A 12,842-nucleotide genomic window follows, 5' to 3' on the forward strand; every position below is an offset into this window, starting at 1 on the left:
CTACAAATGTTGTGGGTGCTAAATAAACAGAAAAAAGTGATCCCTGTTGTCTTTGCTTACTGATTGTTTTTAGCGTTGACAATCCACATTGCTGGCATTGCATCTTTCAACATGTTTGTGGGTAGATCTGGATGTACCAGGGGTAAGTGCAGCCACTCAGCCTCTACTTAATGTGATCCTAGAAACAGGTGCAGATGTGTCACAAGTTAATCTAGTAGTAGGCTGTGGTACTTGGCCACAGGTGGCAGCAGTGGACTGACCTCCATTTGAAACTGCTCCAGCTGCTATGTGATAGTGGATCTGCTACAAATTGAAGATCATAAGCAAGTTTTGGAAATCAACCCTTGTATTATGTTGAAGAACAAACAATTGACATTGATTTTGTTGCGGGTCATTTTGACCCATACTGTGTAAATCCACTCAGGATTATCCAAAAACTGCAATAAAACAATAGCAACTTTATTTTCCATTAGATAAACATGTAGAACACAGACATACAACAGTTAGACTTTCCATAACTATTTTAGGAACAATTTGGTTTTTCGTTCTTACAAACACATTTCTTTTGAACTTGCCCAACGTTCTCAGTTTTTCAATGCTCAACATTTTCTATTTTGTCCACATGATGGACAGAATGTAACTGTGTGCTTTCTGCAGATGTACTTCTTGCATTTCTTACAAAAAGTGCTTGTTTTCAAACAGGAACCTTCCTAACTAAGATTTAAAACAAAAGATTTCTACGTCTCCTCCAGTCTCACAAACAGATGACAAACCAAGCGACACACCTGAGACACTGACTTTCTTATATCCACTCACTCTCACTGGCTGTTTATTACTAATCACTGTAACTGCTGTGAATTCACAGTAACTGCCGTCTCCTTACAAATCTTCATTGGATTAACCACACTTATACAGACTGTATATGTTGCCCCCCTGGTGTGACAGGTGCCTGGGAGGGGTGCGATCCTAGATCCCACAGCTGTGTATTGAAATAAAGAGGCACAGATCATGAACTTGTTTACAATTCAACTGCAGGATTTATTCTGCAGATTTGCCTCCCAGGGGGGTTTACGCTCCTCCTGGCCGCTATGCGCCACCTAGTGGTATTTTTTTAAGTAATGCCATGGAAGATGTAAAGTGTAATTAGAAAATACTGAATCAACACTGAACGATATAACAAAGACCAAAATATAACTGGGGTGTTCCCTTTTTTCCTTGTATGAAGACATAAACTGAACTAACATCCCCGTAAGTCTTTTTATCTCTTAACTTTTTAACTATTAGTGTAATCCAGATTTACCAGCCACACATTTCAACTTTTAAACACATATGTTAACCTTTTACATATATAAATCTCCAGCCATGTTGATGGATTGCCTGTATTGGCTGGAAATATTCATTTCCAGGGAAAAGACACAGACAGACGATGCTTACAGGATGTGATGTGACAACACTAATGAAATATTGATGTGTCATATTTGTCCAAGGTGTACTTCATTGTTATGGAAAAAGAGAATATCAAAATCATAATGACCAATTGGAGTGGTGATTTCTATGACTTTGTGTATATAATTTGGAATTTTGTACAAATGTAGGCCAATAAGGAATATATGATATCATTTCATTCTTTTCAAAGGTTTATTTGCATGACGCACAAACAGACACAATTGAAAGGTACAAATGTGCATGACACGAATTCAAACGTGCTGCAGATGTGTGTCACAGGTTGATCTGGCTGTCGGCTGTGGCACTTGGCCAGAGGTGGCGCTGGTTGATTCGACTCCATGTTAGTGCACAAAGTAAACTGCTCGCTTTAGTTGCGAAGCAAAAACGCTGAAATCGGAGAAATAAACCGTGCGAGGGGAATGATAACGACGACAAGAGTCTCCCGATCGTTTACTCTTGCTCTCCTGTGAACAACATCGGCGTGGTGTTACTTGTTTGCTGTTTTCGCGATCGCGTCGCGAATGAGGATATCACCAGGTAAACTCGCCACATTTTTAAACATTTTGTTGTTCAACAGCATCACGACTGACGGAGTGTGTTTGAGATAACCTCACAAGTGTCACAGATGACACATTTGGCGTTTTCTTGCTGGTTTGTCGGTAGCAGCTCCTGAAACGCAAGACTGCCACACATCTGTTCGACTAACGCCAGTTGATCTAAACGCCAGTAGATCTGGAACACCGGCGGCAGTAGCGGTTTTAGACACGGGCGGTTGCCCGGGGCGGCATCACGGGCATCGGCAAAAAAAAAAAAATGCTGGTACTCATGCTGCCCCGACGTCTGCCAGCGCATATTGGGAATGGCATGAGCACCGATCGGTTTTCTATCACCCATTTCCTGCAGCCACTGTGGAGCTCCACAGTAACCGGATACACGTGACCTCCACAGTAGCCATAAACACGCATGGATACCGTGGAAGTTACTGTGAGTGGTTAATAAGTTAAGTCATGGTGAAGGGAAAGTGGTGGTTTTTCGTTTTTTGAGAAGTACTGGTCTCATCAAGAGGATCTGGGGATTCAGGAGTGACTGACGGTTAACAGCCAGGAGATCGCAGTAATACAACAGTTTTGGATGCAAGCTGCCGTTAAACTTGACTGAAGAAGAAGAAGAAGGAAGGTACTGTGGAGCTCCACAGTGGCTGCAGCCAGGTGCTCTTATAGACTTGGGACACAGCTACAGAGTTCCTGCTCATTGCTGTTTGTTTCTCAGTTTTTTGTTCTGGCCTATCTAGAGGTAAGTGTCAAAGTAACATTGATCTGAGTTCATGAAGTAACATTGATCCGTCCAAACTCCGGTCAATTTTTAATTGGCCCGCAAGTAATTTTATAAATACAATAGAATATGGCGCGCACTTAAACTTTTGCTTGAGTTTGTTGCACTTCTTAGTTTTAACAACAGGGGGAGCTGCTGTTGATCAAGTCAGTTGCGCCACCAAAAAGGACAATCACAGAAGAAAGTTACTAAACTTGGCAGAACCAAAGAAGCGAAAGGTAGAAAGTGAGTGCAGAAAATTTCAGACACGGTGGGAGAGTGAATATTTCTTCAAAGAATTCAAAGGGAAGTGTGTCTGTTTGATCTGCACTGAAACTGTGGCAGTTATGAAAGAGTATAATGTACTACGTCATTATGAAACCAAACATCAGGCCTATGCATCCTACACTGGTGCTGAGATGGAGCAGAAATGTAAGCAAAGGGTAGCTCTCCTGCAGGGTCAGCAACAATGATTTTTTTTCGTGCTCAAATTGTCCAGGAAAAGGCTCAAATAGCCAGCTATGAGGTCGCCCAACTCATCGCAAGACATGGCAAGCCTTTTTCAGATGGAGACCTCTTAAAACACGGCCTCGTTAAAGTCACCGAAATAATGTGCCCGGAAAACGTGCAGGACTTCAACAACGTCAGCATGTCCAGAAATCCAGTTGTGTGACGCATTGATGACTCATCAGCCAACATTAAACTGCAAATGTCTGATAAAGCTGTGCTTTTGATTTTTACTCCATCGCATGCGATGAGAGCACCGATGCCACAGACACCGCACAGCTGCTATTTTTTTGCGGGTAGTGGACGAGAGCACGAGCGCTTTAGGTGAGTAAAAGATATATTCAACAGTAACCGTGTGTTAATAAGCATGCATGTGCAGGTACACATGCTTCAAATATCAATAATGCGCATCAATTCTGTTTTTCGTATATGCGTTTTTCTTGTTAACACACAGACTACACATCGCTGTAAAACTCACACGCAGTCAGATGATCTCATCTGATGCAGATTTGCTCCTTGATCAGCACCGCAGCTGGATGGCCCGATTTACATTCCCAGCGCAGCTGATACTCACCAGAATAGTTTACTAAAATTATATGCACTCCTGTTATTAAGTCCGGTTCAGTCTGTTAATGTTGATAATCGTTTCAAAACGAACGTTAATAGGTGTGTTGCTAAGCCTAATAACTTAAATGACAAACTTGAAATGTACCCGTCCCATTTTCCCCTTTATTGTTCTTTTCCTCTGTGCTGTAAATCTTCTGTTTAAGACGAAATCTGAGGCTGCTGTTCTGAGAATGAGCTACCAAAGCTTTTTCTGAATAAATCAATAAAGATCCATTTATGGAAAGCTGGGATGAAGGCAGTTTTGTCTTTAATTATATTCAACAATATAACACATTTGACCACTTTTAAGTGATTTTTCTAACTTTAATACACTAAAGTTAAGGTTATATACCTAATTTCTATTAAGTGGCCCAGCCCCTCCTATATTTTTATGTATGTGGCCCTCAGTGAAAAAAGTTTGGACACCCCTGCTGTACACCGTTTTATTTGTGCCACAAAACCAGCCGATCACAGACTTCGATGCAAAAAAATCTGATTGGCTGTTTTGGTCTCCAATCAGCTCGAAATGACGAAATGCAAAAATCCCAGAATGCATTTCGTCCAAAACTCAAGCGAGTAGCGATGGTAAATTTGATTCTTTTTACTGAATCGAGTTTCAATGAGTCACTCACCAAAGTGAATCGGTGCTACTGTGAACCGAGGAGCTGTTGTCTTGATGTGAGCTTTCTACTCAGGGTTTTTTCTTCCAGTTCACAGCAGAAATGTTTATGTTAAGAAACTGAATGTTGTTTTTCTCCATAATTTTAAACTAGATATATTTCTACTAATGAAATTAGTTTGCTAACAGCAACAGGGATGAGTCAATGAGTCATTTGTCAGTAAAGCAGGGCTTTCAAACCCGCCATTTGCGGCCCACGTCACCTCTACTTGCATATTGATGTGAAGAAATTATTATTTTTTAATTATTATACGAAAAATGATTTAATACGATGGCAGAGCGTTACAGGCATGGCCCTTTAAGACTGTAGCCTCATGGGCGGTGTAGTCCTTGCTGCAGGGAGAACGTGTGGGACCGCCCCTCCTGCTGTGTGTGTGTGAGCATGAGGGAGGGACAGTCGAGTGTTAATACTCGACTGTACACCGTGTTCATGTTTTCCTCCGAAACAATAAAGTTCTGCTGGAGCAGCCTTTCAATGCCTCTTTCTGTCTCTCGCTAGCAAAGTTGACGCAGACAGTAAAGCTAGTTCCCGACTACAAGCCCCCAAAGTATTAGCCAGAGGTCTCCTTACCACGGTTTGGAGCCGCGGACCTGGCCGAGGTAACAAGAGAGTGCAAACATGTTGAGGGATTGGCTGTGTTAGTTCAGTGACAGATTTATTTGGAAAGAAAACAATTTTCACTTGCAGTTGAAAACTAAAGTGTACGCTTATGCCTGCATTTTTATTTTGTTAAATACAAACAAATTTGTGGCAAAGGTGCTTCCACGTGTCTGGCCAGAAAGAGCTGTTTATTTGGTAGTTCAATGAAACTACTGTACTATATTGTACTATACTGCTGAGTGACTGTCTTCTGCTCGTCAAATATATTTCATTGCAATGTTGATCCTGTGCTAACTTGCATATGACAAATGAAACTTAAAGGCTTCAGATAGTTAAGAGTGAGAAAAAAATTCCCTTCATGTTTGCTATTTTGTCTTTCTTACACAATATTTGGAATTAAATAAACCAAACAAAACACTAAAATTTAGGAAATATTAGTGGGTGTTTTCGTGTTTGTTATTTTGTACTGCTAGGACACTAAAGTGGCCCTCCAATTAGATGACGGTCCCAGAAGTGGCCCGCGGCCCATGTGAGTTTGAGACCCCTGCAGTAAACTGACTCTCGAGTGTTGAACGATTTGTTCATGATTTGCACATCACTACAAGCGAGGCAGTGGCAGAGGAATGAAGAGTGGCGGAGTTTGAAATATTACTCTTTCTGGGTGACAAAATAAACGTTTAAGATGTTTTCAGGTAACAATGGTGCTGTGTAAACTTCGAATATCTGCTTCTTTTATCAAGACATCACCTATTTGCAAAGTGATCTAACGTTTTCGGAGATCATGTTACCCACCAACTGACCGCATAGCTGGACTGGCCATTGGGCATACCGGGGATTTGCCCGGTGGGCCGATGGTGACTGTTAAGTCTAATTGTTGAATGTTGCCATTGTGTTTCTTAAATTTGTACAGTCTTAGTTCAAGCAGTAGGATCAAAGCCATTCCTTTGATCCTGACCACCTCTCCAACCACTCTGTACTGGGGGAGGTTTTATTGTAGATGCATCCTACCGGAAAGATCTGTTTCTTTTTATGTAAGCTTCCTGGGTTTATGACCCTTTGGTCAGCAGGAGGTCTGACACACACACACACACACACACACACACACACTCACAGAAGTTCACACATATACATAAAATGCTTTGTCTTAGAACAAAGGGGGCGTGGCTTTGTTCTGACGTGTTTTGTGTGAACTGTCTCCCAATAAAAGGCAGCAGGAGGTCAGATCTGGGGGTCATTTTCGTGGTGGACACAGACGAGGCCTCCCTTGCGCAAATAATCGATCGATCGACTGTCTTGTTTTCTTCATGATGAATAAGTCTCTAGAATTAGCGGGGCTTGTGGAAACACAGACCCAACAGTGACTTTTCATTTTTGTTTGTTTGTTTTTGTAACAGTGTAAACAGTGTAAGGTGGTGGATTAGCCAATTGGTCATGATCAACTCTGGGCTGGACCAATTACAATAGATCCGTATTGAGCTGAAAAAGAACGCAATTCTAGAAGCTAGAATAAAAAAAAAAACAGACACAAAGCTGGAGTTATTCTGTGTCTTTGCTGCACAGCTGCCTCTCCTCTCATTCTCTCCCCCTCCCTCTCCTGTTGCTACTTCAATCATGAAACTGATCAATGATCAGCTGATCAGCTTTTCTGTCCAAGTCCCGTCTCTCTTGTTTGTTTATCGTCCACTTTGCGCCAGAGAAAGGAAAACAACATCAACACGCTTACGCTTGATAAGCTGTTAGAATTTATTTAATATTACTTTGTACTATCAGCTGATGTTTGCTGGAGCCACAGCTGTAAAACCTGCTGGTCATGAATTTGGTTTAGATATGTGGTGAGAGGGAAACATGAAGGTGAAAGGGAAACTAAAATATGTCCATTGTGTTGTCAGATGAACATATGAGACACTTTGACTCTTCAGTGCAGTGTGGAGCCTAACAAAGATCTGTTTTGTGTCCCAGCAGATCAGCAGGAGGAGAAGAGTCTGACGGAGCAGCAGAGGAACATTTTCAGCCATCTGGACTCAGCTGAGTCACTACAGAGGAAACAATGAGCTCAACACAGAAGGTGACAGATACTAGTGTAAAGAAGTACTCCATCAAATATGCCATCAAAAGCTGAAGTACTGATTTAACTTGTTTACTCAAGTGGAAAAGTACGGGCTCTGAAATGTAATCAGAGTAAGAAAGTAAAAGTAGCTCCTTGAACATTTTTACCACCTGTTTTTATCCAAAGCTAACTGAACCTTGTGCTTTATTAATGTAATAATAAATTAAGATTAGTAAATGAAGTACGAACTATTTATTTCTAATAAAGGTTCTCTGTTTGAATCAGTTAAGTAGAAAATGAAGGAAAATAAAACATATGTGTATTTTCTGTTGCCTACACTGTAGAGGGTGACTTTGCCTCTAAACAGGAACATGAGCAGGGAAGAGGTTAAAGTGGGATTGAGCAGGTGGGAACCCTAAAATCAGCTGTAGTGGCTCAGCGTGGGGAAAAGAATCACAGCTCACAATAATTTCTGTTGAGAGCTCCAGTAGATTTTCTTAAAGTACAGGCTGTGATCAGCTGACCTGCTGCTCTCTGTGGATGTACACAACTGAATTCAACCAGATGTCAGCAGATGTTTCATGAGCTGTCCTGGCTGGTTTCCATCCTCTACACTGACAGTACACTGTCTTTATATTAGACACTATAGTGTTGGTATGAAGGTGGAACTCAGTGAATGAATGTCAGCATCATGAGCTTCAGTTTAAATGAATCTCTGCTACACTTGATGTAATCTAACTGTGACATGAGCACCACAGTCACTGTGCACCAGTCACACACTGTTCTTTACTTTAAATCCATCACAGTTCAGCAAACAAACCTGTTTATCCTGCACTAACCTGCAGAGGATCTTCATGCAGTCTTTAAATAACACAGTTAATCTGCCTCAGATTGTTTTGCAGCATCTTTCATAATCTGATAAAACACAATGTCACATGTACCGACCCAATGTCTGATTTCAACACATGAGGACTTACATGTAAACTTTAATCTCCAGTTGATCAAATCCCACTGAGCAGTCCTTCCCTTTAAATCTAACCTCTCTTCTTCCTCTCCTGTCCTGTGTGTCTTATCTTTCTCCATCTCTGAGTGAAGTTAGCTCTCTTTCTTTTCTCTCCCTGTGATGTGCAGCAGCTGGACCTTTAGCCAGCAACACACTTTTTTATTGTCAGTTTGTGTGTTTGCTGATGTTTTTTGAGCTGATAGAAATGCTGCGTTTTAAATTACCTGCCACTTAAAAGATATGAATCCATTTATTCTTGCTCATCTTCTGTATTGCTAGCTGGATGCTGAAGTACCGTGACGGCAACTTATGAGCACCTGCAGTGATTCAGGTGTTGTGCCAAAAAAGAACATTGGTCCACTTTAACTCTTGACTATGTTTTGCACACAGTTTTGCCTCTTTCATCTCTTTTTATGTTTCATACCCTGGTGATTAGTGCACGATCAGGATTGCCTTTCATGTGTTACTGTTTAGGTTCAAATCAGTTTGATGTTTGATGCCTGCAGCGATGACATTACTCTCCTCAAATGGCTTAAACCAAAAGTAACAAGCCTGTTTTAAAAATGTAAGGAGTAGAAAATACAGATATGTGTAGGGAGTAAACGTTTTAAAGAAATCATGAGGCTACAATCAGACTCTGACATTTTCCTTCACTGAACCAGGCTGGTAACTGTTACATTTGATTTATTATCATTGAATAAATTAGAAAATTATAGAAATATATAATAGGGAACAGCAATAGGAAATATAAAAAAGTATAGACCTGGTAAATATTTATATATTATATATATATACATTTTTATATATCTGTGTACAATCAGGAGGGATGGGCATGATTTTAGTGTTTGAACAGTCATGAATTATTTTTAACAGCAGGTTGGATGTAATGTGTTAGAACTACCAGCAGGTGGGGATAAGAGACCTTTAAGGTGTTTGGTGCCACACTCCACCTTCAGGTTTAAAACTAGTGTTAATGGAGGGAGTTTGAAGGTTGAGTTTGTTCCACGACTGCATTTCACTCACTGCCTCTGTTTGTATCTCTGTCACTGCAGGACCAACATGGAGCGAGAAGTCAGCGCTCTCAGGAGGCCGACAAACCTCACAGAAGAAAGAGAGAGAAAAAACACACCTGTGACGAGTGTGGGATGGGTTTTATTTACAAGTGTCATCTAAAACAGCATCAGGTCATCCACACTGGAGAGAGACCGTTCAGCTGTGACTTGTGTGGAAAGTCTTTTACCTGGAAGGAATCCCTAAAAACACACCAAGTCGTCCACAGTGGAGTTAAAGCGTACAGCTGTGATCAGTGTGGCAGAGCTTTTACTCGCAGTAGCAGCTTACAGGATCATCTAGTTACCCACTCTGGAATTAAGGCATACAGCTGTGACATCTGTGGAAAAACTTTCAGCCGGAGAGGGAACCGAAATATACACCTACGCATTCACACCAGACATGATGTGTACTGCTGTGAACAGTGTGGCAAATACTTTGCTACAGACACACAGTTAAAACAACACATGTTTACCCACACTGAGGGACGACCTTATAAATGTGACCTGTGTGAGAAGACTTTTAAATCTCCGCGTTACCTGAGAGAACACCAACAGATCCACACCAGAAAGAGACTCTACAAGTGCAGTTACTGTGAGGTATGTATTTATATTGTTATCTTGTCATTTTAGCCTGACTGTTTGGAACAACTCTGCTCATTAAACTGTGTTAGCATGTTAGCAATTCTACTGCATGGAAAAGCAGCTCTGAGTGATTATTCAGATTTTCATGTCAGTTATGATTTTAGTATTACTGTAGTATTATGGTGGTAGTATTGTAGTTATTGCAGCCCAGTAAACTGAGTGTGTTAACTGAAACAGTCAAATGTAATTGGACGTCTGCAGAGATGCTCTTTATTTCAGGCGACGTTCAGGATAAAAGTGTTGAAGGACTGACTTACACTGTCTTTGTGTCTGTGTTTAGAAGCAGAGCGACACAGATGGATCCAGTTCTCAACCCTGTCATCAATGTGGTGGTGGGAAAGACTTTCGTTGTGACCTCTGTGGAAAAACTTTCAGTTGGCAAAAGAACCTAAAAAAACATCAACGTAGACACACTGGAGACAAACTGAAATACTGCAAAGAATGTGGGAGAAGCTTCACCACACCAAGTGAGTTAAAAAAACATGAACTGATTCACAGTGGGGTTAAAAAGCACCTCTGTGATCAGTGTGAGTCATCCTTCACCACTGCAAGGGAGCTTAAATCACACAAACGAGTCCACACAGGAGAGAAACCATACAAGTGCAGACACTGTGACAAAAGCTTCTCAGATTCATGTAGTCGTAACAATCATGAACGTACACACGTGGAAGGAAACTACAGCTGTGACCAGTGTGACAAGAGCTTCAGGAATCTCAGTTCATACTCCAAACACAAACGATCCCACGTTACTAATAAACTGTTTCACTGTTACCAATGTGCCCAAACATTCACCTCATTGTCTGCTCTGTGCAAACATCAGCGTGATCACTCAGGGCTGAAATCACTCCCATAACTGGATCACAGTGAATCTGAAGAGACAGAAAGATCCTCTGGTTTCAGTGTCAGACTCAAAAAGCTTGAGATCAGGCTCCACAGAGTTCAGATAGAATCATTTAAACTTGTGTTGAACTGAACTGGTTGCTGGGCTGAACTTCTACATAATACAGATTTACATGGGATCTTATTTTCTGTCGTTTTACTGAGTCAGTTTTGTCCTTTTTTCTCTGTCCTGGTTTTGCTCGTCTGTAAATAATTGAAACTCAGTCAAATAGTTCATTGTTCTCCAGCAAAACGTTTTGGAAACTCATGTTTAACCTTTAAACTCTGACATGTTTTAGCACACAAGGCTTCATCGGGGAGTTCACTCATGATTGGACCATGAGAATAAAGGTTTTTAGTTCTTTCAAAGATGTAGTGTGGAAGTTTTTAATGTTTCTTTCATCTGTGATGTTCTTGAATGTGTTCACATGAAGATGGTACAAATAAACTGTCCTTTTAGCTTCAGCTCCTAATTTATTCATTATTTATGGATGTAGCACAGCAGCAGTTTCTTGATTAACACATGGAGGGCTCGGGATCTGATGGTAAATAATGTTTTGTGTCCTTGTACACATCATACAGCTCAGCTGTTCCACAGATGTCAGGTTTACACAGTGGGATGGTTTGTAAGAACGCAGCTCTCCTGTGGATAAATCCTTACTCTTAGCCTCAGGACCTCACACAGTCCCAGCAGGTTCGGTCAGAAGATTTATCCCTTATATCAAAACTTCACAGAGTCTCCTTTGCTGTGCTGTTTTCACAAAGAAACGTAAACTGAAGACCTGAACTTACAATGTTTTAATTAGTTTAGCAGATTCAGTGTCTCCATGATCGAATCTGCTGTTTTTGTGCTGCTGTTGGTAGAAAGCCGTTTAATGCTGAAATGAACTGGCTGCATGCATCTCTGAATGTAAATTGGTGCACTATTAATAGATCACTCTGGAACAGTGTCATCACCCTAATTTGCCCACTTAGTAAATCTCACTCATGGCCAAGAAATTGAAATAAATCTTGTTTCCCTGCTGGATAGTGATCCACTGTAACTCTGCTCCTCCTTCCTGTTTAGGATTTCTGTGGCTGAAGTAAAATTCCCTCCATCCATCACTTATCCCAGCTAACCCAAAGTAAAAGAAAGTTTTGCTCATCTTAAAAAAGCATTACAATAATGGGCATTACCAATGCAAACTGAATGATACAGAAGATGAAAGAATAGAGTTTGATCAGTTAAAGCTCATGATCTTGATTCATTGTGGCTGCTACACAGATACTTCTGGGTCACTTCTCTCAGTTAGGAGCTTTCCTACTACTTTTCACACCTACGGTCAATTTCAAATCATCAGTTAACCTAACCCTATGCATGTTTTTGGACTGTGAGAAGCCACCAGAGTACCAGAGAGAACATAAGCAGACATGGGAAGACTCCAGACAGAAAGGCCCTAGACCAGATTCAAACACTGGATCTTCTTCGATGAGAATTTCCTGTTCTTCCACATCTCAAAGGTTCGTGTTGTGCAGCCTCAGCAGAAGAAGAAGGGTGAGATAAGAGAAGTGAGGAAATGCAGCGGTTACATTAATAAGAAAGATGAATCGGTCTTTCTGACTTCTCTAATTGTAACATGTAACATGAGTTGTACAGCCATAATTTATGGCTCAGTGTGGAGAGCACGTTTGCAGTCTGCTGGCAGTCTGGGGACGGCCCGTCTACCTGCCCAGAGCTCTGGTGTTGATGAAGCCAGTGTACAGCGTATGTGGTCCAGCTGGTCTGTGGGCCTCTCTCGCATGTGCTTTTGTTGGTCTGTCAGCCGCACAGAAGAGTAAAGTTATAACAAACACAGAGCTGAAGTGAAACTAAGTGTTAAAAACAATGAATTGTGTCCTCTGCAAAAAAAAGTTCTTACTTTTTTTAAGAACAGGGTGCACTACCGCATGTTTAAAAGCAGTTGGGACACAGCCCACTAACAATGATAAATTCATTAAAAATAAGATGCAAGGCCCAATTTCCTCAAAACTTTCCTTGATAATTCAGGATGAAAGGATATCATGCACAGAATTTGAGTTTCTCAATTGTT

At 41.0% G+C, this 12,842-nt stretch overlaps 2 protein-coding genes across 2 annotated transcripts in view; both read left to right on the forward strand.

Moving 5' to 3' along the window:
* The window catches only part of LOC146567009 (uncharacterized), a 435,082-nt gene that overhangs the window by 338,118 nt on the left and 84,122 nt on the right, over positions 1 to 12,842 (forward strand). The gene's annotated exons all lie outside the window — the stretch shown is intronic.
* LOC146567037 (uncharacterized) lies at positions 1,772 to 11,232 on the forward strand. Its single transcript, XM_085286630.1, has 4 exons — positions 1,772 to 2,739; positions 7,110 to 7,215; positions 9,253 to 9,849; positions 10,175 to 11,232. Exons 2-4 carry the CDS (start codon positions 7,198 to 7,200, stop codon positions 10,745 to 10,747), a joined length of 1,188 nt encoding a protein of 395 aa, XP_085142756.1. The 5' UTR covers positions 1,772 to 2,739; positions 7,110 to 7,197; the 3' UTR covers positions 10,748 to 11,232.

The sequence above is a fragment of the Mchenga conophoros genome, linkage group LG9, assembly GCF_057382185.1.
Source record: "Mchenga conophoros isolate Kocher_MC1m ecotype Shallow Benthic linkage group LG9, M_conophoros_male_GT1.1, whole genome shotgun sequence".
NCBI lineage: Eukaryota > Metazoa > Chordata > Actinopteri > Cichliformes > Cichlidae > Mchenga > Mchenga conophoros.